The sequence below is a fragment of the Jaculus jaculus genome, chromosome 15 (assembly GCF_020740685.1).
Source record: "Jaculus jaculus isolate mJacJac1 chromosome 15, mJacJac1.mat.Y.cur, whole genome shotgun sequence".
NCBI classification, from domain to species: domain Eukaryota; kingdom Metazoa; phylum Chordata; class Mammalia; order Rodentia; family Dipodidae; genus Jaculus; species Jaculus jaculus.
The window spans coordinates 37,694,273-37,715,954 of record NC_059116.1 but is presented as its reverse complement, the minus strand read 5'-3'; the positions used below and the strand labels follow the sequence as shown (position 1 = coordinate 37,715,954).

At 45.8% G+C, this 21,682-nt stretch overlaps 2 protein-coding genes and 1 pseudogene across 2 annotated transcripts; 1 reads left to right on the top strand and 2 right to left on the bottom strand.

Moving 5' to 3' along the window:
• Positions 1-40: 40 nt before the first annotated feature.
• Alkbh7 (alkB homolog 7) lies at positions 41-2,303 on the bottom strand. Its single transcript, XM_004655003.2, has 4 exons — positions 2,133-2,303; positions 631-804; positions 415-539; positions 41-274 (listed from the first exon to the last, which is right to left on the bottom strand). The coding sequence occupies exons 1-4, from the start codon at positions 2,301-2,303 to the stop codon at positions 112-114; spliced, it is 633 nt and encodes a 210-aa protein (XP_004655060.1). The 3' UTR covers positions 41-111.
• Positions 2,304-4,668: 2,365 nt separating this feature from the next.
• Positions 4,669-10,961, bottom strand: LOC101612344 (caseinolytic mitochondrial matrix peptidase proteolytic subunit). The gene is made up of 6 exons (XM_004655002.2): positions 10,730-10,961; positions 10,587-10,658; positions 9,326-9,422; positions 5,760-5,947; positions 5,278-5,383; positions 4,669-5,015 (listed from the first exon to the last, which is right to left on the bottom strand). Exons 1-6 carry the CDS (start codon positions 10,913-10,915, stop codon positions 4,846-4,848), a joined length of 819 nt encoding a protein of 272 aa, XP_004655059.1. The 5' UTR covers positions 10,916-10,961; the 3' UTR covers positions 4,669-4,845.
• A 2,932-nt stretch (positions 10,962-13,893) lies between these two features.
• Positions 13,894-19,666, top strand: LOC123455043 (annotated as a pseudogene).
• Positions 19,667-21,682: the final 2,016 nt, after the last annotated feature.

The following is a 21,682-nucleotide window of genomic DNA, read 5'->3' as shown; positions in this document are numbered from 1 at the left end:
CTCCCACAGGTCCCAGCACCAGCACAGTCATGCAAGGATGTTGATGTGGTGGTGTTCCTCCTCCAACTTTATTTACAAGCAAACCCAAAGTCCAGGGCACAAGTCCAGGGGTCAGCAAGCTGGGGGTGGTTGTTCTGGCCTCCCTGGCCCTGTGCCCTCAGGGAGGGAACGGCAGATCACAGAGATGCGTCGGCCCCGGGGGACCCTCTGCTCCCCAAAAAAGGACTCTTCATCCCGAAGGATTTCATGAGAGAAGTCATACCGGGCTGAACCCCTATAACAGAAAAACAGGCTGAGTGGGTGACTGTAGGACAGCCCTACTCCCTTAGGCATCCCGAGCCTACCCTGGGTCTGATGACCAGCAGGGTCAGAAGCATGTGACAGGCATCTGGTATGCCACCGGGTTGGCTGTACCTTAGGATATACAGGGAGCCTGGCTCCAGGAGCAGTTCCAGCCACTGACCCGGTTCCTGGGTGTGCACTAGCCTCATGACGCTGGGGGACAGGAGGGACAGGCCAGCAATGGTGTCTCCACAAAACTGGAAGAGGGGTACAGTAAGGAATCAGTCTGGCTGTCCTGCCCATCCCCCACCTACAGGAGCTCTGAGGCACTAGCTTCCGTCTGCCCACCTTAACACTGTCTACGTGGGGCTTGATGTAGCCCTGCGGCTCCAAGTCTAGCACGTGGACTGCGGACAGCAGGGTCTGCTCAGGGCCAAAGGCAGCAGCCTGTACTCGCTGCAGGATGGCCCGGCTGGCCTCAGACCAGCGGGACTTCTCTGTCTCCCGGAAGCCATGAATAGCCTGCACAGAGAGAGAGCCTGGGTCAAGATTGGAAACGTCTAAGCCTGAAACAGTGAAACAGAGGCATAGAAAAGCAGAGCCCAAGACAAGATGCAAACCCAGCATGACCCTGGACCCCGACTTCAACTCACAATTCTAACCTGGCCCCATTGGGGGTCACAAACCTTCACCTATACCCCAGGCTCCAGTCCCCAATCCTGGTACACCCCAGTACTCAACTGTCTCACCTCTTGGTTGAGCTTGCACCATCATCACAGTCATCAACAACCCTCAGCTCCAGAGCTCCTTTCCACTTATCATCCTAACTCATTTCCAGTCTTTTTCTTTTTTGTTTTTTCGAGGTAGGATCTCATTCTAGCCTAGGCTGACCTGAAATTTACTATGTAGTCTCAGGCTGGCCTCAAATTCATGGCCTCCTACTTCTGCCTCCCGATCACTGGGATTAAAGGTGTGTGCCACCACGCCCAGCTTCTAGTCTTTTTCTTGTGCTCTAGGTGCACCACCCAGGTCCTCCTCGACATAGTCTGGCTTCACATATCCCATTTCTAAAAACCATCCGCTGCAAGGCCCTAGCCCATCTCATTCAGGATTCCAGGCCCCATCCCAAAGCTCCTGGCTCTGCCTCTTTCAAGCACCTCCCCTCCCATGATCCTGCCCCATTCCAAAACTCCCCAGTCGCTCCATCTAAGATACCGGCTCTTTCCCCATTCAACAGGCCACTGCCCTGTCCACCTACACTGGCCCAGGCTCCGTCCTTCTAGGAACCGCCCACATGTAAATCCTTCACCCCATTCATGCCCAAATCCATGCCCAGCAGGATTTCACCCCACACAAAAACTCCACTGCCTAGTCATCACCCATAATTACTCAAGCCCCACCCCCTACCCTAGGAACCGCCCCAACGAAATCTAAAGCCCAAGCTCGGCCCCCACGCCGGCCACGCCCGCACAGACCTGGTGTAGATACCGCCCAGCAGCACTGCCCAGCCCAGAAACCAAATCTCCTTCACTCAGGCCCGGGGCGGCTACCAACGTTGCTGACTAGGTCAAACTTCCATCTATCCCTCCGCCTCATCCGCTCTCAGCTCTAGTTCCGACCCGCTTAGGCCGCGCCCCTATGTCCTTACCACCCAGAGAACTAATCCTGAGGCCCCGCCCCCAGGCCCCTAACCTGCCCACCCCATCGGGCCCAAGCACCACCCCGCAAAGGCCCGCCCATCCCCGCGCCCTTCGCTATCTTCGCTCCGCCTTCACTGGCCCCACCCTCTTTAGGCCCCGCCCCTCCCTTATCTATGCCCCGCCTCCCGCCCTCTAGGCCCCGCCTCTCACCGCGTCCCAGTGGTCGTACTGATAGCGCCTGCGGCGCAGCTCGGGCTCCAGCTCCGCGCTCAGCACAGCCTGCTCCGCCGCACTTAGGAAGCCGGGCCGCACCACCGCCGCGCCCCGCAGGCGATTCAGCACCGCCGCGCCCGCACCCCGCACCAGGCCCGAGCCGGCCATGGGCCTCGCACGCAGCCATTGGCTGGGGCCGCTCTGGTCGCTCAGCAGTTGGCTGTGCCCAAGTCCCGCCTCCTCGTTAATGGGACTGGCTGGTTCGGCTCATCCTCTCATGCTATTGGCTGTCTACGCGCCCTCTCCCGCATTACTGGACACAGCACAGGAAGCTGGATCTTACTGGCTGGGGCTGCACTCTAGTCTGGCCTCCCTAGCCACTACTGGGAAAGCCCCGTTCAGCGGGCGCGTGGCTGATGTGCGTCATTGAGTTCAGGAGTCAAGGCCATAATTATGGGGTGTGGCCAAATAGGGTTGAGGCAAAAGAAATGGCAACTCCTTTTCTTTTTTAAAAGTCGCCTGTGACCCAAATTGCCTGTAACTTGCTGTACAGTGGATGGTGACCTTGAACTGACCTTCCTGGCTCCACCTCCCAAATACTGGGATGATGCGCCAGGAGATGGAATCTAAGGCTTCTAGTACGCCAGTAATGCGGTGTATTAACCGAGCTACAGCGACAGTCCCAGCATCCCACTTTTGTTTCCATGAGGCAGGGTGCCCCTCTAGCCCAGATTGGCCTGGAACTCTGCCATCCTTGTATGTAATCCTGAGATTAACGGCATGAACCACCACACACTTTTCAAACAATATTTATTTTTGGTTTTTCGAGGTAGGGTCTCACTCTGGAAACCGACTGACCTGGAATTCACTCTGTATTCTCAGGGTATCCTCAAACTCATGGTGGTCATCCTACCTCATCATCCAGAGTGTTGGGATTAAAGGCATATAGCAGCATGCCTGGCTTTTCTTTATTTTTTATTTCTTTATTTTTTGTTTATTTGTTTTTCGAGGTAGGGTCTCACTCTAGCCCAGGTTGACCTGGAATTCACTATGGAGTCTCAGGGTGGCCTCGAACTCATGGTGATCCTCCTACCTCTGCCTCCCAAATGCTGGGATTAAAGGCGTGCGCCACCACGCCCGGCCCTTTTCTTTATTTTTGATGAAGTATTTTTTTTTATTTATTAGAGGGAGGGAGGGAGGGAGCCCCAGGGCCTCTACTCACTGCAAAGGAACTCCAGATGCATGCGCCATCTTGTGTATCTGGCTTATGTGGGACCTAGAGAGAATCAAACCTGCATCCTTAAGCTTTAACTGTTAAGCCATCTCTCCAGCACCCCCCCCCCCTTTTAATTGGCAACAGGGTCTCAAGCAACCCAGACTTTATTTTTTTTTAGGTAGGGTCTTACTCTAGCTCAGGCCTAGAATTCACTCTGTAGTTTCAGGGTGGCCTTGAACTCATGGCGATCCTCCTACCTCTACCTCCTAAGTGCTGGGATTAAAGGTGTGTGTCACCACACCCGGCTTGTTTTTTTGGAGCTCTATCTTCTTTAGGGTTGAATCTGACCACTTCCCATCCTGCTAAAGTTACTTAGTTCCCATCTGATTAGGCCAAATGGAGCCCACACTGGGCACCAAGTTTTTTCTTCGTCTTGCACCTAATTGCTCAGATACCACCGTCATCTGCCTTATCCCTGTCAAAACCCTTCATGGGTCACCCCCCTTTATTCCTAGAGTCCAGGCTCCTCTCCACCTTGGTGGTGATGTTTTATTGAGGTAGGGTCTTACTCTGATCTATGCTGACCTGGAACTCGCTCTGTAGTCTAGGCTGGCTTCAAACTCACAGCGCTCCTCTACCTCTGCCCCCCAAATGCTAGGATTAAAGGTGTGTCACTAGGCTGGGCTGGTGGTGGTTATTTTGAGACAGTGTCGTACTCTGTAGTCCAGGCTAGCAATTCCCCCTGCCTTAGCCTCCCCAGAGCTGGGATAACAGGTCTGAGCCACCAAGCCCAGCTACCTGACTCTTTACTATCCACTCTCACAAGAACATATGCTCAAGTTGGAAATGGGGCTCAGGTAGCAGAGCACTTGCCCAGAACACATAAAGCCCTTAGTTTGATACCAGAACCACCTAAACCAGGTGTGGTGGTCATCCCAGTACTGGAAGCAGGCAGAAAGATCATAAATTCAAGGTCATCCTTGGTTATACAGCGAGCTTGAGGCCACCCTGAGCTACATGAGATGCTGCCTCAAATATGTAAGGGCTGGAGAGATGGCTTACTTATTAAGGCACTTGCCTGCAAACCCTAAGAACCCAGGTTCAATTCTGCAGATCCCATATAAGTCAGATGCACATGATGGCTCACGTATCTGGTGTTTGTTTGCAGTGGCTAGAGGCCCTGGTATGCCCATATTTCTCTAATAAATAAGCCTGGATGTGGTAGTCAGCGGGTATGCTAAAGATGGGATGCCTCAAGTCTTGGGAGTCGTTGAGAGCAGAGGGTTGGTGGTCTCACAGCAGAGGGGAGGCCTTTCAGACAGAACAAACACCATAAAGATTTAATTAAAAATCACAGTGTCTCAGCTAGGCCACCACCCATGAAAGCACCCCAAGTCCAGAGTTCCTCCAGGGTCTTCTATGGGCTCAGCCTTGAAAAGCAAGCAGTCTGGGATACATTCGCTGGCCCTCCACTTTCCTGGAAACTGGTGTGGCTCAGGAGCTTGCTGGGGTGGGAGGTTCAGTGGCTGCTGCCGTGGGTTCCCTCTGCACCAGCTCTGGCTCATCCTCCCCGTCCTGGGGTGGGTGGACCAGAACCTTGTCCAAGATGCCAAACTCCTGGGCCTCCATGGGGCTCATGTAGCGGTCCCTCTCCATGGCTGACTCTGGGGATGCAGGAAACAAGTAAGAACAAGACTGGAAGCCGGGAGTGGTGGCGCACACCTTTAATCTCAGCACTTGAGAAGCAGAGGCAGCTGAATCACCATGAGTTCAAGGCCATTCTGAGACTAAATAGTGAATTCCAGGTCAGCCTGGGCTAGAGTGAGACCCTACCTACTATGATGTCCAGGTAGAAAAGCCTGGCTTAGGACAGGGGGTGCTGAATGAGAAAAAGGGATGCTGGGGCTGGCTGGGCACAGCACTCACCGATCACCTGCAGGCTCTGCTTTGTGTGTTTGGCATAGATGTTGTAAAGCTGCTTCTTGAGTTTTATGATCTCCTCTGCCTGGATGGCGATGTCTGTGGCTTGGCCCTGAGAGATGGCCCAGGAGGGGAAGATGAAGGCTGGAACTAGAGGAGCCCCTCATGGGGAGCTGGGCTGTGAGAGCCTTCCCTGGGCTTCAGGCTTCCAGCTTCCAAGTGGGCTTGGCAAGCCCTAGAGAGTGTACCCATTACTAGATCCTTGTCACCATGAGGCCGACTTCCTCACCGAATTTCCTTCTAGTCTATGTGTTCATTTATTATTACTAGTATTATTATTTGCAGTGCTAGAGACAGAACCCAGAACCTTGGTCATATTACACAAGCACACACCACTGCACTGTAACTCCAACAGACATTTGAAAAAAAAAGTGTCACCCACATCTGATTTCCACCCTCTCTTGCACCCCAAGAGACCTGGTACTCACCCGGGCGCCCCCAGAGGGTTGGTGGATCATGATGCGGGAATTGGGGAGGGAGTGACGCATGCCAGGGCTGCCAGCGGCTAGAAGCAGGGAGCCCATGCTGGCAGCCTGGCCCACGCACCATGTACAGATGGGGTTCAGGATGTACTGCATTGTGTCATAGATGGCCAGGCCTGAGGTCACCACACCACCTGTGGGCAGGGAGCAAATAAAGAATCAAGCCAGTCCTTTAAAACACAGGCATGAGGGCTGGAGAGATGGCTTAGTGGTTAAGGTTCTTGCCTGTGAAGCCCAGGACCCAGGTTTAATCCCCCATATAAGCTAGATGAATAGGGTGACACATGCATCTAGAGTTCATTTGCAATGGCTGAAGGTCCTGGTGTGCCCATTTTCTGACCCTCCCACCTGTCTCTGTATCTCTCTCAAATAAATGAATTAAATAAATAAATAAATAAATAAATAAATAAATAAATAAAAAAAACAAAACACAGGCATGAGGGGTTGGAGAGATGGCTCAGCAGTTAAAGGCACTTGCCTGGGTTCAATTCCCCAGTACCCATATAAGCCAGATGCAAAGTGATGCCTGCACCTGGAGTTCATTTGCAGTGGCTAGATGCCTTGGTGTACCCATTCTCTCTTTGTCTCTGTCTTCTATCTCTCTCTCTGCTTATAAACTAATGAGGGCTGGAGGGATGGCCTAGCAGTTAAAGCGTTTTTCTACTAAGCCAAAGGACTCAGGTTCAATTCCCCAGGACCCACGTTAGCCAGATGCACAACGGGGCACATACGTCTGGCATCTGAAGTTCGTTTGCAGTGGCTGGAGGCCCTGGCGCACCCATTCTCTCTCGTTCTCAAATAAATAAAAATTTTTTAAATTAATTAATTAAAACCTACAAGTACGAAAGGTGACACAAGTGAGCAGAGTTCTCACTTCCAAGTTGGCTGACTCTGGTTACACACATACTTGAGACCAAAGGGACCCTACAGTTTACCTTTCCAAGGGGAAGAGAGTGGTGGCTACAAGGAAAGGGGTCTCTCACCAACTTGCCCAGGTATGAACTTTAATTTTGGATGGGCAGTTTATCTGTGTGACCTAGGCCAAGTTACTCAGCCTCTCTGAGACAGACTCCCTACAGAAATTGGAGGTAAGTGCATGTCCTCACCTAACACTAGGGCTTCCAGTGAGGACAAAGAGAAAGCACACTGAACCCAGTTCTGTGATAAGTGCCTGGTACAGTAAGTGCTCAATGAAAATGGCCATTCTTGCTGCATGTGATGGCTCCTGTTCCATCAGTCCAGCTCAGGAGGCTACAGTGGGAGGACTGGTGAAAGTCCCAGACAGGGCTTAGGCTAAAGAAAGAGTGAGACACTGAAAAGCAAAAACAGAGCCGGGTGTGATAGCCCACACTTTAATCCCAGCAAGTGAATTTCAGGCTAGATCTAAAAAACAAAACAAAACAAAACAGCACAAACAAGCAGGTACAGTGGCTCACACCTTTAACCCCAGCACCGGGAGGCTGAGGTAGGAATATCACTGTGAGTTTAAGATCACCTTAGGCTAAAGAGCGGATTCCAGGTAAGCCTAGGCTACAGTGAGAGACCCTGCCTCAAAAGAAAAACAAGGGCTGGAGAGATGGCTTAGCAGATAAGGCCTTTGCCTGCAAAGCCAAAGGATCGATTCTCCAGGACCCACATAAGCCATATGCACAAGGGGGAACATGCAACTGGAGTTCATTTACAGTGGCTGGAGGCCCTGGCGTGCCATTCTTTCTCTTTCTATCTCTGACCCTTTCTCAAATAAATGAATAAATAAATATGTTTAAAAAAAAACAAAAACAGGGCTGGAGAGATGGCTTAGCGGTTAAGCGCTTGCCTGTGAAGCCTAAGGACCCAGGTTCGAGGCTCGGTTCCCCAGGTCCCACGTTAGCCAGATGCACAAGGGGGCGCATGCGTCTGGAGTTCGTTTGCAGAGGCTGGAAGCCCTGGCGCGCCCATTCTCTCTCTCTCCCTTTATCTGTCTTTCTCTCTGTGTCTGTCGCTCTCAAATAAATAAATAAATAAATAAATAAAAAAGTTAAAAAAATAGGTTGTCCTCATTTTTGGTAGTAGGGGGCTGGGGCTCAGTGGTCAGAGTGCTTGCTTAGCATGCACAAAGCCTTGGATTCAGTCCCCAACACCACATACACCTGGTATGCCATGCCTGTCATCCAGCACTTGAAAAGTAGAGACAGGAGGACCAGGAGTTCAAAGTCAGCTGGGAGCAGTGGCTTATGTCTATAATCCCAGCATTCCAAATATATACAAAAAATACAAATATACAAAAAATAAAGACGAACAAACTAGCCAGACATAGTGGTGCACATCTTTAAACCCAGCACTGAGGAGGACTACCATGAGTTCAAAGCCAGCCTGATAGTATACAGTGAATTCCAGGCCATCTTGGGCCAGAGCAGACACTATCTCAAAAAAACAAAAACAAACAAAAAAAAAAAAAAAGGCTGGAGAGATGGCTTAGTGAAAGAACCCAGGCTAGATTCCCCAGTACCCATGCAAAGCCAGGGGGCACATGCATCTGGAGTTTGTTTGCAGTAGCTAGAGGCCCTGGTGTGCACATTGTCTCTCTGTGTATCTGCCTCTTTATGTTTCTCTTTCAAATGAAATAAAATAAAATGAATGAACTAATGAATAAAATGCAGACAAAGGTGATAAAATACTATATGTGAAGCCGGGCGTGGTGGCGCATGCCTTTAATCCTAGCACTCAGGAGGCAGAGGTAGGAGGATCACTATGAGTTCGAGGCCACCCTGAGACTACATACTTAATTCCAGGTCAGCCTGAGCCAGAGTGAGACCCTACCTCAAAAAAACAAAAAAAAAATAAAAATAAAAATAAAAAATAAAAAACAAACTATGTGTGAATCTGGGCATGTTGGCACACACTTGTCATCCCTAACACTTGGGAGGCTAAGACAGAAGATCAGGAGATCAAGGTCATCCTTGGCTCACAATGAGCCCCAGGGCAGCCTGGGCTATATAAGAAAGCCAGACTCATGCTGGGCGTGGTGGCTCACACCTTTAATCCCAGCACTCAGGAGGCAGAGATGGGAGAATCACCGTGAGCTCAAGGCCGCCCTGAGACTCCATAGTGAGTTCCAGGTCAGCCAGGGCTAGAGTGAGACCCTACCTCGAAAAACCAAAAACAAAAAAGAACAGAAAAGAAAAGAAAGCCAGACTCAGAACTGACCAATCAGTATCTGATCTCTTGATATTTTATTAAAATGTATATTTATAAAGCTGAGAGAACTAATTGAATGTTTTATTTTCCTGAAGTATTAAGATAAAGCTTCATAATGGCCTATAAATTTTGCACACATATGTAGCTTTTGATACATATTGTTACATTTGAAAATCTTATGTAATTGTATAATTACAATCATATAATTAAAAGTTAATAAATAAATAAAAAGAAAGAAAGCCAGGCTCAGCAATCTTTTGAAGGTTTTCAGACCCTGTGGGATTCTGGCAGAAGCTCCACACCTGCTCCCCCAAGCACAGGGGGCCACCACTCACCTGGGCTGTTGATATACATGTGGATGGGCTTCTTGTTACTCTCGGACTGCAGGAAGAGTAGCTGGGCGATGACTAGGCTGGCAACGTTGTCATCGATCTGTAGGGAGAGGGTGGAGGTGTCCTCAGGTTGGAGGTGGCACATAGTAAGTTTAAGACCCAGGCCTGAGAACCAGAAAGTGAAGAGTGGAACCGAGTAAGGGGAGTCAGTCAGAATTCCGGCTGTGTGTCGGAGGGAGAGGCGCGTGTCAGGATCCAGAAAGTTCAGAACACAGGAGGGGATGGTCAGGTGGGCACCAGAAAGAAATCAGAGTAGCTTTGGGGTTGGAAGGTACTGGGTAAAGTGCATGCCTTGCAAGCCAGCAGACCTCAGACCCATCCCGAGCACCCACAGAAAAAGGCGGGTGATGCTTGTAACTCTAGATCACTGGGCTTATTGTCTGCCAGCCTAACCGGAAATGGGGAGCTCCAGGTTCAGTGAGACTGCCTCGAGGAAATAAGGCAGAAGAGTGATAGAGCAGGGCACCCAACATGCTTCTTTCCTTCACACGTGTGCATGGGGTGCACATCTGCGCATCCCGCCCTTCCCCACCCCACACACACAGAGGACAACAAAAGCTGGATATGGTGTCAACCATCGGTAATGCGAGGTAGAGAAAAGAAGCTGCCTGGGGGTGGCTGGCCAGGCGGTCTGGCCAAATTCCTGAGCTCCAGGCCACAAAGACCCTGTCTCAAAAGAAAGGTGAGCACAAGTGAGGTGGCTCACACCTTAATCTCAGCACTCAGTAGGCTGAGGAAGGGTAGTTACAAAGTCCAGGTCAGCCTGGACTAGAGTGAGACCCTGCCTCAAAAATAAAAACAAGAGGTTAAAGGCACTTGTTTGCAACCCCTGCTGACCCGGTTCAGTTCCACAGTACCCATGTAATAAAAGTAAAATGCACACTGGTGCATGTGTTCTCTCTCTTTCAAATAATAGTCATAATAATAATAAAACTGCAAAGTTGTTGCTAATGAAAAACCTAGAAACATAGTAATGTGAGAGGGAATACAGATGACAGATGAGTGATAGCTGACTGACAGACACTTGGTACAGCCAAGCGTGGTGACTCATGCAGGTCATCACAGCACTGGAGTTGAGACAGAAGAACCGCAGGTTAGGGGCCGGCCTGCGCTTCAGGAGAGGCCTTAAGTGTTTGGCTTCAAGGGCCGAGACAGGGAGGCAGTTAGGGATCAGGGAGGTCAGAAGGGTGTGGTGGACGCTCACCGGGCCCATGACGCACACAATGCGCTCCCGCAGCAGCCGCGAATAGATGTCATAGGCACGTTCGCCGCGACCCTGCAGAGAAAGAAGTGAGAGTTCCGCGCAGCCTAGCCCCGCACAAGCGTGTCCCCGCCGAGCCGCCGTACCGTCTGTTCCACCACAATGGGGATGAGCGGGAAAGCTCTCCTCGCCGTTGCATGTAGGCTCCGCCGGAGGTCCAGGCTGCTCTCAGGTGTCCATTGCGGGGAGAAACGAAAGCATCGACGAGAACCCAGCGCACGGCATCCTCCAGCCACCACGCGGGCCTCCCCCAGCAACACTCGGAGCCACATGCCGCCGCGCGTCTGTATCGGCTTCCGGCTACGACTACAACTCCCGACAAGCTTTGCGGCCGCGACCCAGTACGCTCACAAACCCGCCCACTTCTGGGGAAACTAGGAGGGCCCTACTGAGGGGGCGGGGCGAGTATGAGGGTGGGGCTAAAGGCTGAGGTGGAGCCTGAAAATGCTAGAGAACGCTTAAAATCACAAGTTGGAACCTATCACGGCCCATTCCTCATCGTTTTCTTTTTTTTTTCCTTTGGTTTTCCGAGGTAGGGTCTCACTTTAGCGCAGGCTGACCTGGAAGTCACTAAGTAGTCTCAGGGTGGCCTCGAACTCACGGTGCTCCTCCTACCTCTGCCTCCTGAGTACTGGGATTAAAGGTGTGGGCCACCATGCCCGGCTTGTTTTCTGTTTTTTAATTAATTTATTTAGTTGAGAGAGGGAGAGGCAGATAGAATGGGCACCCCAGGCCCTGCAGCTGTGCAAATGAGCTCCAGAAGCATGTACTACTTTGTGCATCTGGCTTATGTGGGTCCTGGGGAATTGAACCTAGGTTTTTTGGCTTTGCAGGTAAGCCGTCACTCCAGCAGCACCCCCCCTTTTTTTTTAATCAGATGTAACGTGTTCACAATTTATTTTGGAAGTGATATCTCAGAGAACCTTGAGTTTGGGGGGGTCTGTACTTGCTAGAACTGACTCCCACTCAGAACGACTTTCCCATCCATGTTTTGTCCCCTGGCTTAGAGTACTGTGGACTCTGCCTAGAGATCAATCTCCAAAGCTTACAAGGCTTTGTTTCTGAGACTGGGTCTCTTTCTAGCCCAGGTTGAAATGGAACTCATTCTGGAGTCCAGACCTTTAACTCATGGTCAGCCTCTTGCCTCAACCTCTTGAGTGCTGGGATTAAAAGCATGAGCCAAGCCTGGCGTGGTTGTACATGCCTTTAAAACCAGCACTGGGGAGGCAGATGTAGGAGGATCCCATGAGTTCAAGGCCAGTCAGACTATGTAGTGAATTCCAGGTCAGCCTGGGCTAGAGCAAATCCCTATCTTGAAAAACCAAAAAATATTGTGGAAGAGGTGGTCGAAAGAATGTACAAGAGTGGGACTCCTTACAACATGCTCCTCCAGACACAACATGGCCTGGATATCCACGACCTCCTGACACTACCTACACAAGACCACCATAATAGGAGGAAAAGATCATGACATCAAAATAAGACTGATTGAGAGGGGGAGGGGATATAATGGACAGTGGAGTTTCAAAGGGGAAATTGGGGGGGGAGTTACACCATGGAATATTGTTTATAATCATGGAAGTTGTCAATTAAAAAAAAAGCATGAGCCACCTACTAGGTTTTTTTCTTCTTTTTGTTTGTTTTCCTTTTCTTTAATTTCCTTTTTATTTTTTTAAAACAAAAAGGTAAATTTAGGGCCAAAGAGATGGCTTAGCAGTTAAGCCATTGCCTGTGAAGCCTATGGACCCCGGTTTGAGGCTCAATTCCCCAGTAAATCAGATGCACAAGGTGGCACATGCATCTGGAGTTCATTTGCAGTGGCTGGAGGCCCTGGTGTGCCCATTGTCTCTCTTTCTCTGCTTCTTTCTCTGTCTGTCCCTCTCAAAAAAATAAATCTTTTTTTTTTTAAGGTAAATTTAATGCAATAATACCAATGATCTAGGATAAATAAGTCCACAACAAATCAACGTTATTTTTCCCTTTCTTCACAGAGATAATGGTTTTCTGAAAGCACGTAGGGCTGAAGCTGTCAAAACAAAACTGAACTTCTGAATATCCAGGTGGAACCATCATGAAACTCTCCGCTGCCCCTCTTCATGCTTGCTGTGCTCAAGGTGACAGTTTTGTTAACTCAGGATGAGCATTAGTTTCAGGAATAACTGGAGGGCATGTTTTCTGAATCATCTTCTTGTGAACCCATGCTCTTTTGCACAAACTGGGGGTTCACTGTGCTCTCCTGGTCCATGGCCTTCGGCCGCTCATCCAGCTCTATGCACTTCAGCATCTCTTTTCTTTGTTGTTTGTTTATTTATTTATTTTTGAGAGGCACATGTGTGTGTGAAAGAGAGATTGAATGGCTATACCAGGGTCTCCAGCCACTGTAAACAAACTCCAGATGCATGTGGCACTTTCTGCATCTGGCTTATGTGGGTCCTGGAGAATCGAACCATGGTTCTTTGGCTTATATATAATTTTATAAGTATCTTTAGGAATAGCAGAAGGCTCAGGGGGTACCTATTACTTTTGATATGCTGGCAGGAGAAGGACCATATTGGGAACTTGAGAATCAATTGAAGTTTGATGTAGACGTTTATGCTCAGGTTAATGCACAAGCTAAAAAGGCTTGGTGTAAACTTCCATCTATTGGGAGGGGGACTGAAGATTTGTCAAAAATTAGGCAAGGGGGCTGGAGAGATGGCTTAGCTGTTAAGCACTTGCCTGTGAAGCCTAAGGACGCCGGTTCATGGCTCAACTTCCCAGGACCCACGTTAGCCAGATGCACAAGGGGGTGCACGCGTCTGGAGTTCTTTGCAGTTGCTGGAGGCCCTGGCATGCCCATTCTCTCTCTGTCTGTCTGCCTCTTTCTGTCTGTTGCTCTCAAGTAAATAAATAAACAACAAAAAATAAATAAAAATTAGGCAAGGACCTGATGAATTATATCAAAACTTCTTCAAATTCACCTTGGAATTCTCCAATTTTTGTTATAAAAAAGAAGTCTGGAAAATGGAGGTTATTACAGGATCTTAGAAAGGTAAATGAAACAATGGAATTGATGGGACCTTTGCAACCAGGATTGCCTATGCCTTCTGCTATTCCTAAAGATACTTATAAAATAATATTGGATTTAAAATATTGTTTTTATACTATTCCTGTTGCTCCTCAAGATTGTAAAAGATTTGCCTTTAGTGTGCTGTCTATCAATTTTAAGGAGCCTATGAAAAGACATCATTGGAAAGTATTGCCCCAGGGTATGGCTAACAGCCCCACCTTGTGTCGAAAGTTTGTGGCTCAAGCTGTAACAAAGACTAGACAGGCCTATCCTCAGGTATATATTATTCATTATATGGATGATATTCTCCTGGTGTTCAAACAAGAGGGATTATTATTAACAGCTTACTCACATTTACAGGGAGCCTTAAAAAAGAAAGGATTAATTATAGCTCCAAATAAGGTTCAAACCATATTCATATTTAGGACACAGATTATATCCAAAAACCATATTCCCACAAAAAAATTCAACTCAAGAAAGATGGGTTATGAACTTAAATGATTTTCAAAAGCTTTTGGGAGATATTAATTGGTTTAGACCTCACTTAAGAATTAGTACTGGAGAATTAAAGCCTCTCTTTGACATTTATATATATATATATATTTTTAATTTAATTTATTTATTTATTTTTAATTTTTATTAACATTTTCCATGATTATAAAATATATCCCATGGTAATTCCCTCCCTCCCCACCCCCACACTTTCCCATTTGAAATTCCATTCTCCATCATATTACCTCCCCATTACAATCATTGTAATTACATATATACAATATCAACCTATTAATTATCCTCCTCCCTTCCTTTCTCTACCCTTTATGTCCCCTTTTTACCTTACTGGCCTCTGCTACTAAGTATTTTCATTCTCACGCAGAAGCCCAATCATCTGTAGCTAGGATCCACATATGAGAGAGAACATGTGGCGCTTGGCTTTCTGGGCCTGGGTTACCTCACTTAGTATAATACTTTCCAGGTCCATCCATTTTTCTGCAAATTTCATAACTTCATTTTCCTTTACCGCTGAGTAGAACTCCATTGTATAAATGTGCCACACCTTCATTATCCACTCATCTGTTGAGGGACATCTAGGCTGGTTCCATTTCCCAGCTATTATAAATTGAGCAGCAATAAACATGGTTGAGCATGTACTTCTAAGGAAATGAGATGAGTCCTTTGCATATATGCCTAGGAGTGCTATAGCTGGGTCATATGACATTTTAAAAGGAGATCCAAATCCAAAGTCTGTTCATCAGTTAACAGATGAGGGACGTAAGGCATTAGACTTAGTAGAACAAGCTATTGAAAAACAACAAATTCAATATATAGATTATTCTCAGGGATGGGCTGCATATGTTCTGGCCACTGAACACACTCCAACTGCAGTTTTATGGCAAGAAGGACCTCTATTGTGGCTACATTTACCTGTTTCTCCTGCTAGAGTGTTGACTCCTTATTATGAAGCAGTAGCTTGTTTGATTCAAATTGCTCAAGTAAACTCTAGAAAATATTTTGGTAAGGAACCAGCTATTATAGGGGTTCCTTTTACAAAACAACAAGTAGATTGGCTATTTCAAAATGTGGACTCTTGGGCTATTGCTTTTGCACATTATCCTGGTGTTATAGATAATCATTTCCCTAAAGACAAGTTGTTGCAATTTGTAAATTCTCATTCCTTCATCCCCCCCCCCCCCCCGCACAGTCAGGGCAGAGCCTATTGAAGATGCTTTAGTTGTGTTTACAGATGGATCCTCTAATGGCAAAGCAGCATATGTTATTCAAGAATAGTCATTCATTTTTTACTCCCCCAGCGTCAGCTCAAATAGTGGAACTTAGAGCTGTAGCTACAGTATTTAATGTTTTAGCTGCAACTCCATTTAATTTGTATACTGATAGTCAATATATTGCTAGAGCTTTACAGGTACTTGAAACTGTGACTTGTATTGAAACTGCTAATACTCAAGGGCAAGATTTGTTTAGTCAAATACAAAGATGCATGCATGCTCGCTCTCATCCTTGTTTTGTGGGTCACATACGAGCTCATTCAGGCCTTCCAGGTCTTTAAGCATTGGGAAATGATATGGCAGATAAGGCCACAGAGATCATAGGTATATCTCAATTGGAATTAGCTCAAAAATCTCATAATTTACATCATCAAAATAGTCAAAGTTTAAGAAAGCAGTTTCAAATTACTAGAGAAGCTGCTAGGCAAATTGTGCGACAATGTAATACCTGTCCTGAATATCACTCAATTCCTCAGTATGGAATAAACCCTAGAGGATTAAAACCAAATCATCTGTGGCAGATGGATGTAACTCATATTCCTGAATTTGGAAAATTAAATTATGTTCATGTATCCATTGATACTTACTCAGGATTTCTGATGGCTACAGCACAGACTGGGGAAGCTACTACACATGTCATAGCACATTGCATCAAATGGTTTGCTGTAGCAGTTAATTAATTAATTAATTAATTATAAAGACAGATAATGGTACAGGTTACAGTAGTCAATCTTTTCAGCGCTTTTGTACTCAATTATCAATTATTCATAAAACAGGCATACCTTATAACGCTCAGGGACAAGGAATTGTTGAACGTGCCCATGGAACTTTAAAAAATCAATTACAAAAAATAAAAAAGGGGGAGTTATATCCTTGGCCACCACAGAATGCTTTAAATCATGTACTCTTCATTTTAAATTTTTTAAATGTGGATGCATCTGCTGCAGACAGATTATGGCATCCTAGAACATTGGACAGTTATGCTCAGGTTAGATGGAAGGACCCCATTGATGGACAATGGCATGGCCCCGACACGGTATTAATATGGGGAAGAGGGCATGTTTGTGTTTTCCCACAGGACGCTGACAATGCCAGGTGGCTGCCAGAGAGGTTGGTCCAGTTCGCAGGGGCTGAACATCAGAAGAGTGATGCCTCTGCTCCTGATGACGTGGATTCAACTCCCGATGCTCCACAGTGAGCTGTATTGGGCTTATGTTCCTGACCCACTCATCTTACATCCAGCAACTTGGAAAGATAGAGAAATTATAGTCTTGGTAAACAATACTTGTTTACGGCCGCCATTTCGGGCGCTGCTGTGAGGCTGACACCGGGAGCCGGTCCACTGGGTGGCGGGCGCCAGGGCTGGAGGGGCGCGCGTGGCGGCGGCGCCCAGCGTGAAGGCGCGGAGGCGGCCATGGCGGGCAACTTCGACTCGGAGGAGCGGAGTAGCTGGGGTGAGTCCCTCCAGACTCTGAATAGGAGATCAAGAATTTGGTTCATTGCCTGCTTTACTGGAATTCTACAAAATACATTATTTGGACACTACAACATTGATAGAACCGGTTTCCAGATCTAGGCAGGGTGGAGTGATTCTCAGGCAGGAGGAGACAGAATATGTCCAAGCCCTCTTTGACTTTAATGGGAATGATGAAGAAGATCTTCCCTTTAAGAAAGGAGACATCCTGAAAATCTGGGATAAGCCTGAAGAGCAATGGTGGAATGCAGAGGACAGCGAAGAAAAGAGGGGGATGATTCCAGTCCCTTACTTGGAGAAGTATAGACCTGCCCCCGCCTCAATATTGGCTCTGATTGGAGGTCGGTGAGCTGGTAAAGGTTACAAAGATTAATGTGAGTGGTCAGTGGGAAGGGGAGTGTAATGGCAAACGAGGTCACTTCCCATTCACACATGTCCGTCTACTGGATCAACAGAATCCTGATGAGGACTTCAGCTGAGTATAGCTCAACGGTTTTGCTGACAGATGGGAACAATCTTTTTTTTTCCTTCCCAATTGCCATCTATACAATTTTCTTACAGGTGTCAAAAGCAGTCTAGTTTATATAAGCATTCTGTTACCTGTAATACTTTTTTAGAGTGAACTACTCCATTTCTAGTCTTATATACCTTATTCAGGGTATGAAACTGGAGGGCTTTGTGGTTGACTTCTGATTTGGCAATTTGAGGTTGTGGTGGGCATGCCGCATGAGAAGGATGCATGTCTGGCCGCCTTTCTCTCAGGCAGTGCACATCAACCTGTGGAGAACTGATGAACAGCAAGAGCTTTAGGCACTGCTTACCCTGACTGAGGGGCTCTGTTTTCATTCTCAAACCGCACTATCAAATGTAGTAGACTGCGCCCTTCCTCCCCATGAAGTAACCATGCACCATGTGAACAGTCCCCATTGGGATCCTGTTTTCATTTATGGAACATGACCAGTGTGTGACTCATTCTGACATTTCAAATCCTGAGCACTCTGAGAACACTAGTAGAGGCATTTGTCTTCCTTCTCAGTCAGTGCTTCACACATTCTCTTGTATTCTTTCAATCCTTGTCATTCTCTTCCCCCAGGCACTAATTATTAGAAGAGTGTATATTTTCATTCCAAACGAGAAGCAGGATGTGCAGAGCACTTTATTCAGTGCATAGCTTTAAGCAAGTATTGGATTCACTCAGTGGACAGTCAAACTCCAAGTTCCCTATTTTGCCCCAAGGGGACAGTAGTTGCACACAGCTACAGCAGCTAAAGACACTCCTGGCTGATAGTGGGGTTCCAGCAGGGCTGTCTCTCCCAAGTGCTAACTGGACACTTGGAATTCTCAGATTCTAGATGGAGTGGAAGGACCAATCACTTACCATATTCCATGGAAGGTTTTAGGGCCAAATACTGCCCTCTGCATCATGTGCAACTTGTTTAAAAAAAAAAAAAAGGCAGTTTTGACTTTGAGATAGAGAGGGTTAATACTTTGAAAAATGTGTGAAGCGGTCATAAATTACTTATGTATTACTCATTTTACATGACCAGAATAGTGCTTGAAGTACATTACATTACAAATACCTTTCATTTTTTTATGTCCAGGTTAGTTTACAAATATAGAATGGTTTATATGGGGTCAGGTGCTCCAAAGAATAGACCTATGAAACCAAAAATGATCTGGCTCTTGTTAAGACTATAACATGGAACTTTCAAAGTTAGTTTCCAGTCAGTGAAAGCACTTAGTGGTCTCTGGTGTGGTGTGACCAATAGAAACACCTTCTACTTTCCCTTGACCTCATTTTAGAAAATTGTCTACCTTTCTAGTCCTGAATAGGTTCATAACATATGATCAGTCTGCATTCTTTGGACATGCACCAAATCATGGCATTGCAGGGATCAGCACATAGCTTAGCACAGCCATGTGCAGGTGTTGTGTATGAGAGAATGAGCAGAGCGCAGAAGCGTGTGACATGACATAGGGAAGTCAGGTGGCACCAGAATATGTACATTATTATAGGCAAACTAATGAGTTGATGCTAATTTAATACATTTTGACCTCACACTAAAGTAATGCTTGACAAAAATGTAAACACTCAATTTTTAAAATGTTAGCACAGTGCTATGCACAGTGGATGCTCAATAATGTTGGATGGACAGATTTGCAATACTCAAAATAATTCCATCTACTACTATGTTGAATTTTCAGTTAGCATAGATAACTATAAAATCCAAATACACATTCGGTCTTTTCTTCCTGGAAGTATGACACCCAAAATATTTGAAGAAGATCCTTGTCACAACTGATCAGAATGTTTGTTTTTTATTTTGCCTTTGACTTTGATATTAGCTTGTGATATCTCCTCATTGTGTGTAATATTAGTGGAATAGGCATCTCTACCCAAATCATAAGAATTGCTCAGTGACTTAGTGTCCAGAGCCATTACACGAACTGTTGGGTTGCATTTGGCTGGGTGAAGCAGTTACTGGACCTCAAGAAATCAAAGGACTTTTTATAAATATCTTCCAAAAAAAGCAAATGCTAGAATCCTATTCAAATGCATATGTACATTGTCACAGAGCAAAGTAAACTGAAAATTGGCTGCTATATTTTATATAATCATTTCTGCAAAAGTCCATTTTTTGGATACTAATATTTGACATGGTTAATTCTTATTAATTTGTTGGAATTGTTTATTAATAAAGCAAATAGATTTTAATTATCCACAAGTTACATTTCACTATTAATGGTTTGAAATGGGTGATAAGCAAACCAATTTGAAATAAAATATGAACATTTACCATTGTATTATAACACTATACACTTTCTTGACAGTTAAATTTTAAAGAAATGTGTTTTTTTGTAGCATGTATTGTATGTTTATAGTATATGTAGAAATAGAAGTATGGCCAAATGTTTGGCTTGGTGATCTTTTGGAGAAAGTAATCTTTGAATATTTGTCATGGAACAGCTAAACCTATGCTTATAGGGAATAAAAGGTATGTGCCTCAAAAAAAAAAAATACTCGTTTACTAGGCACGCCATCCAGTAGGAATATGCAGGCTCATCAGAAATTTGGAGTCAATTATACCGGTCATGTCACTGGTATTCCTATATGCCTAACTAAAACAGAAGTAACTGGATGTTTAAAAATTCAACCAAGGAATGTGATTGTAAAGCATTCAGCAGATAAAGGGAAAAAGGCAAGTCACGGATATATTTCACAAGTCTCTATTTGGCTCCCCTCATGGAATCAAGTCAGAGGAGCCTAGTCACCAGATGCTTTTGCCCCAGAGGGACCATCACCTTGGTATAATAGGTCTTTGCATTGGAAAAGGTGTGTTGGGACTGCTTACATCATGTGTAACATCTCTGGAACTAAAAGGCATATTAAGGACTGGTCAGGAAATCCTGGAGCAGAAGGGAGTGGTAAATGGAACAATGACTGGACTGGTGGACTCTCTGCTGGACTTTGGTGGTCTGATGAGGGCTTCCAACAGACTTACTTATGGAAAGTTGCTGCAGCCATGGGAGGAGTGAGCGTCACCTCCCCCAGGAATGATAGTTCTTCCCTCCCAAAGGGAAGGGTCATGGCTTGTGTTACTCCACCCTATGCTATGTTAATGGGAGACATAAATATTACATGGGCTGAGGAAATGTTCAATGTTACATGTAACAATTGTACTTTGTCTAATTGTGTTTCAGAATTGTCCTCTGATAGAGTTATGATTTTTAAACAACCAGCATTTGTTATGATTCCTGTTAATGTAACAAGACCTTGGTATTCTGACAAGGGAATACAGGTGTTACAAGAAGTAAAGAATACTTTAAGTAGACCAAAAAGAGTGATAGGATTAGTAATCGCAGGCATCCTAGCTTTTTTTTTTTTTTTTTTTTGCCAGGAGGTCCTTTATTTTGGTGGTGGTGGGGGGCTTTTTAGGATAGAATCAACACTTCGCAATAAGCTTTTTTTTGGTTTGTCTGGACCCTTCCCTCCCTTGACCTTGTGACCTAGTAATGTTTCTAAGAAAAAAACAAGGCAAAATAAAACAAAAAAACAAACGAAAAGGATGGAGGAAACTAAAAGGAAGGGGAAAACTGCCAAAAAAAAAAAAAAAATACAGAAAAGAAAGAGAAAGAACAACTTGCCACAGACAACTGAGGGAAGGAAACAAATACATTTATACAGGTTAAGATTTCTACCCCTTTCCTGACCTGTGTTTTCTAGCTTCTATGTAAATATATATTGTGTGTGGCCACCTGTGGCGAGAGTGGCCAGGGGCTTTTGTAGGGGCGGCGGGGCGGGCGGCGGGGCCTGGCCCCTGTCATCACAGCCAACTTTGGATTCTGTATTTTTTTATAATAAAATGGATAAAAACCTCCAAGATACGTGTATGTAATTAAAGCCTTTCACTTTAGCTGAGGCAGGAGGATTAATGTGTGTTCTGGGACATCCTGGACTATACAACCCTTTTTTTTTTCATCCTAGCTTTTATTACATTGTTAGCTACTGCTACTACTGCAGCTGTTGCTTTGTCACAAGAAGTTCAAACTGCACATTTTGTTAATGATTTATCCAAAAATGTTTCTATTTCTCTAGGAACTCAAGTAGATATAGATAGAAAATTGGAAGAAAAAATAGATGCTCTGTATGATGAGGTTACGTATTTGGGTGAGGAGATACTAGGGTTGAAAGTTAGAACTCGTTTGGAGTGTCATGTAGATTTTCAATGGATCT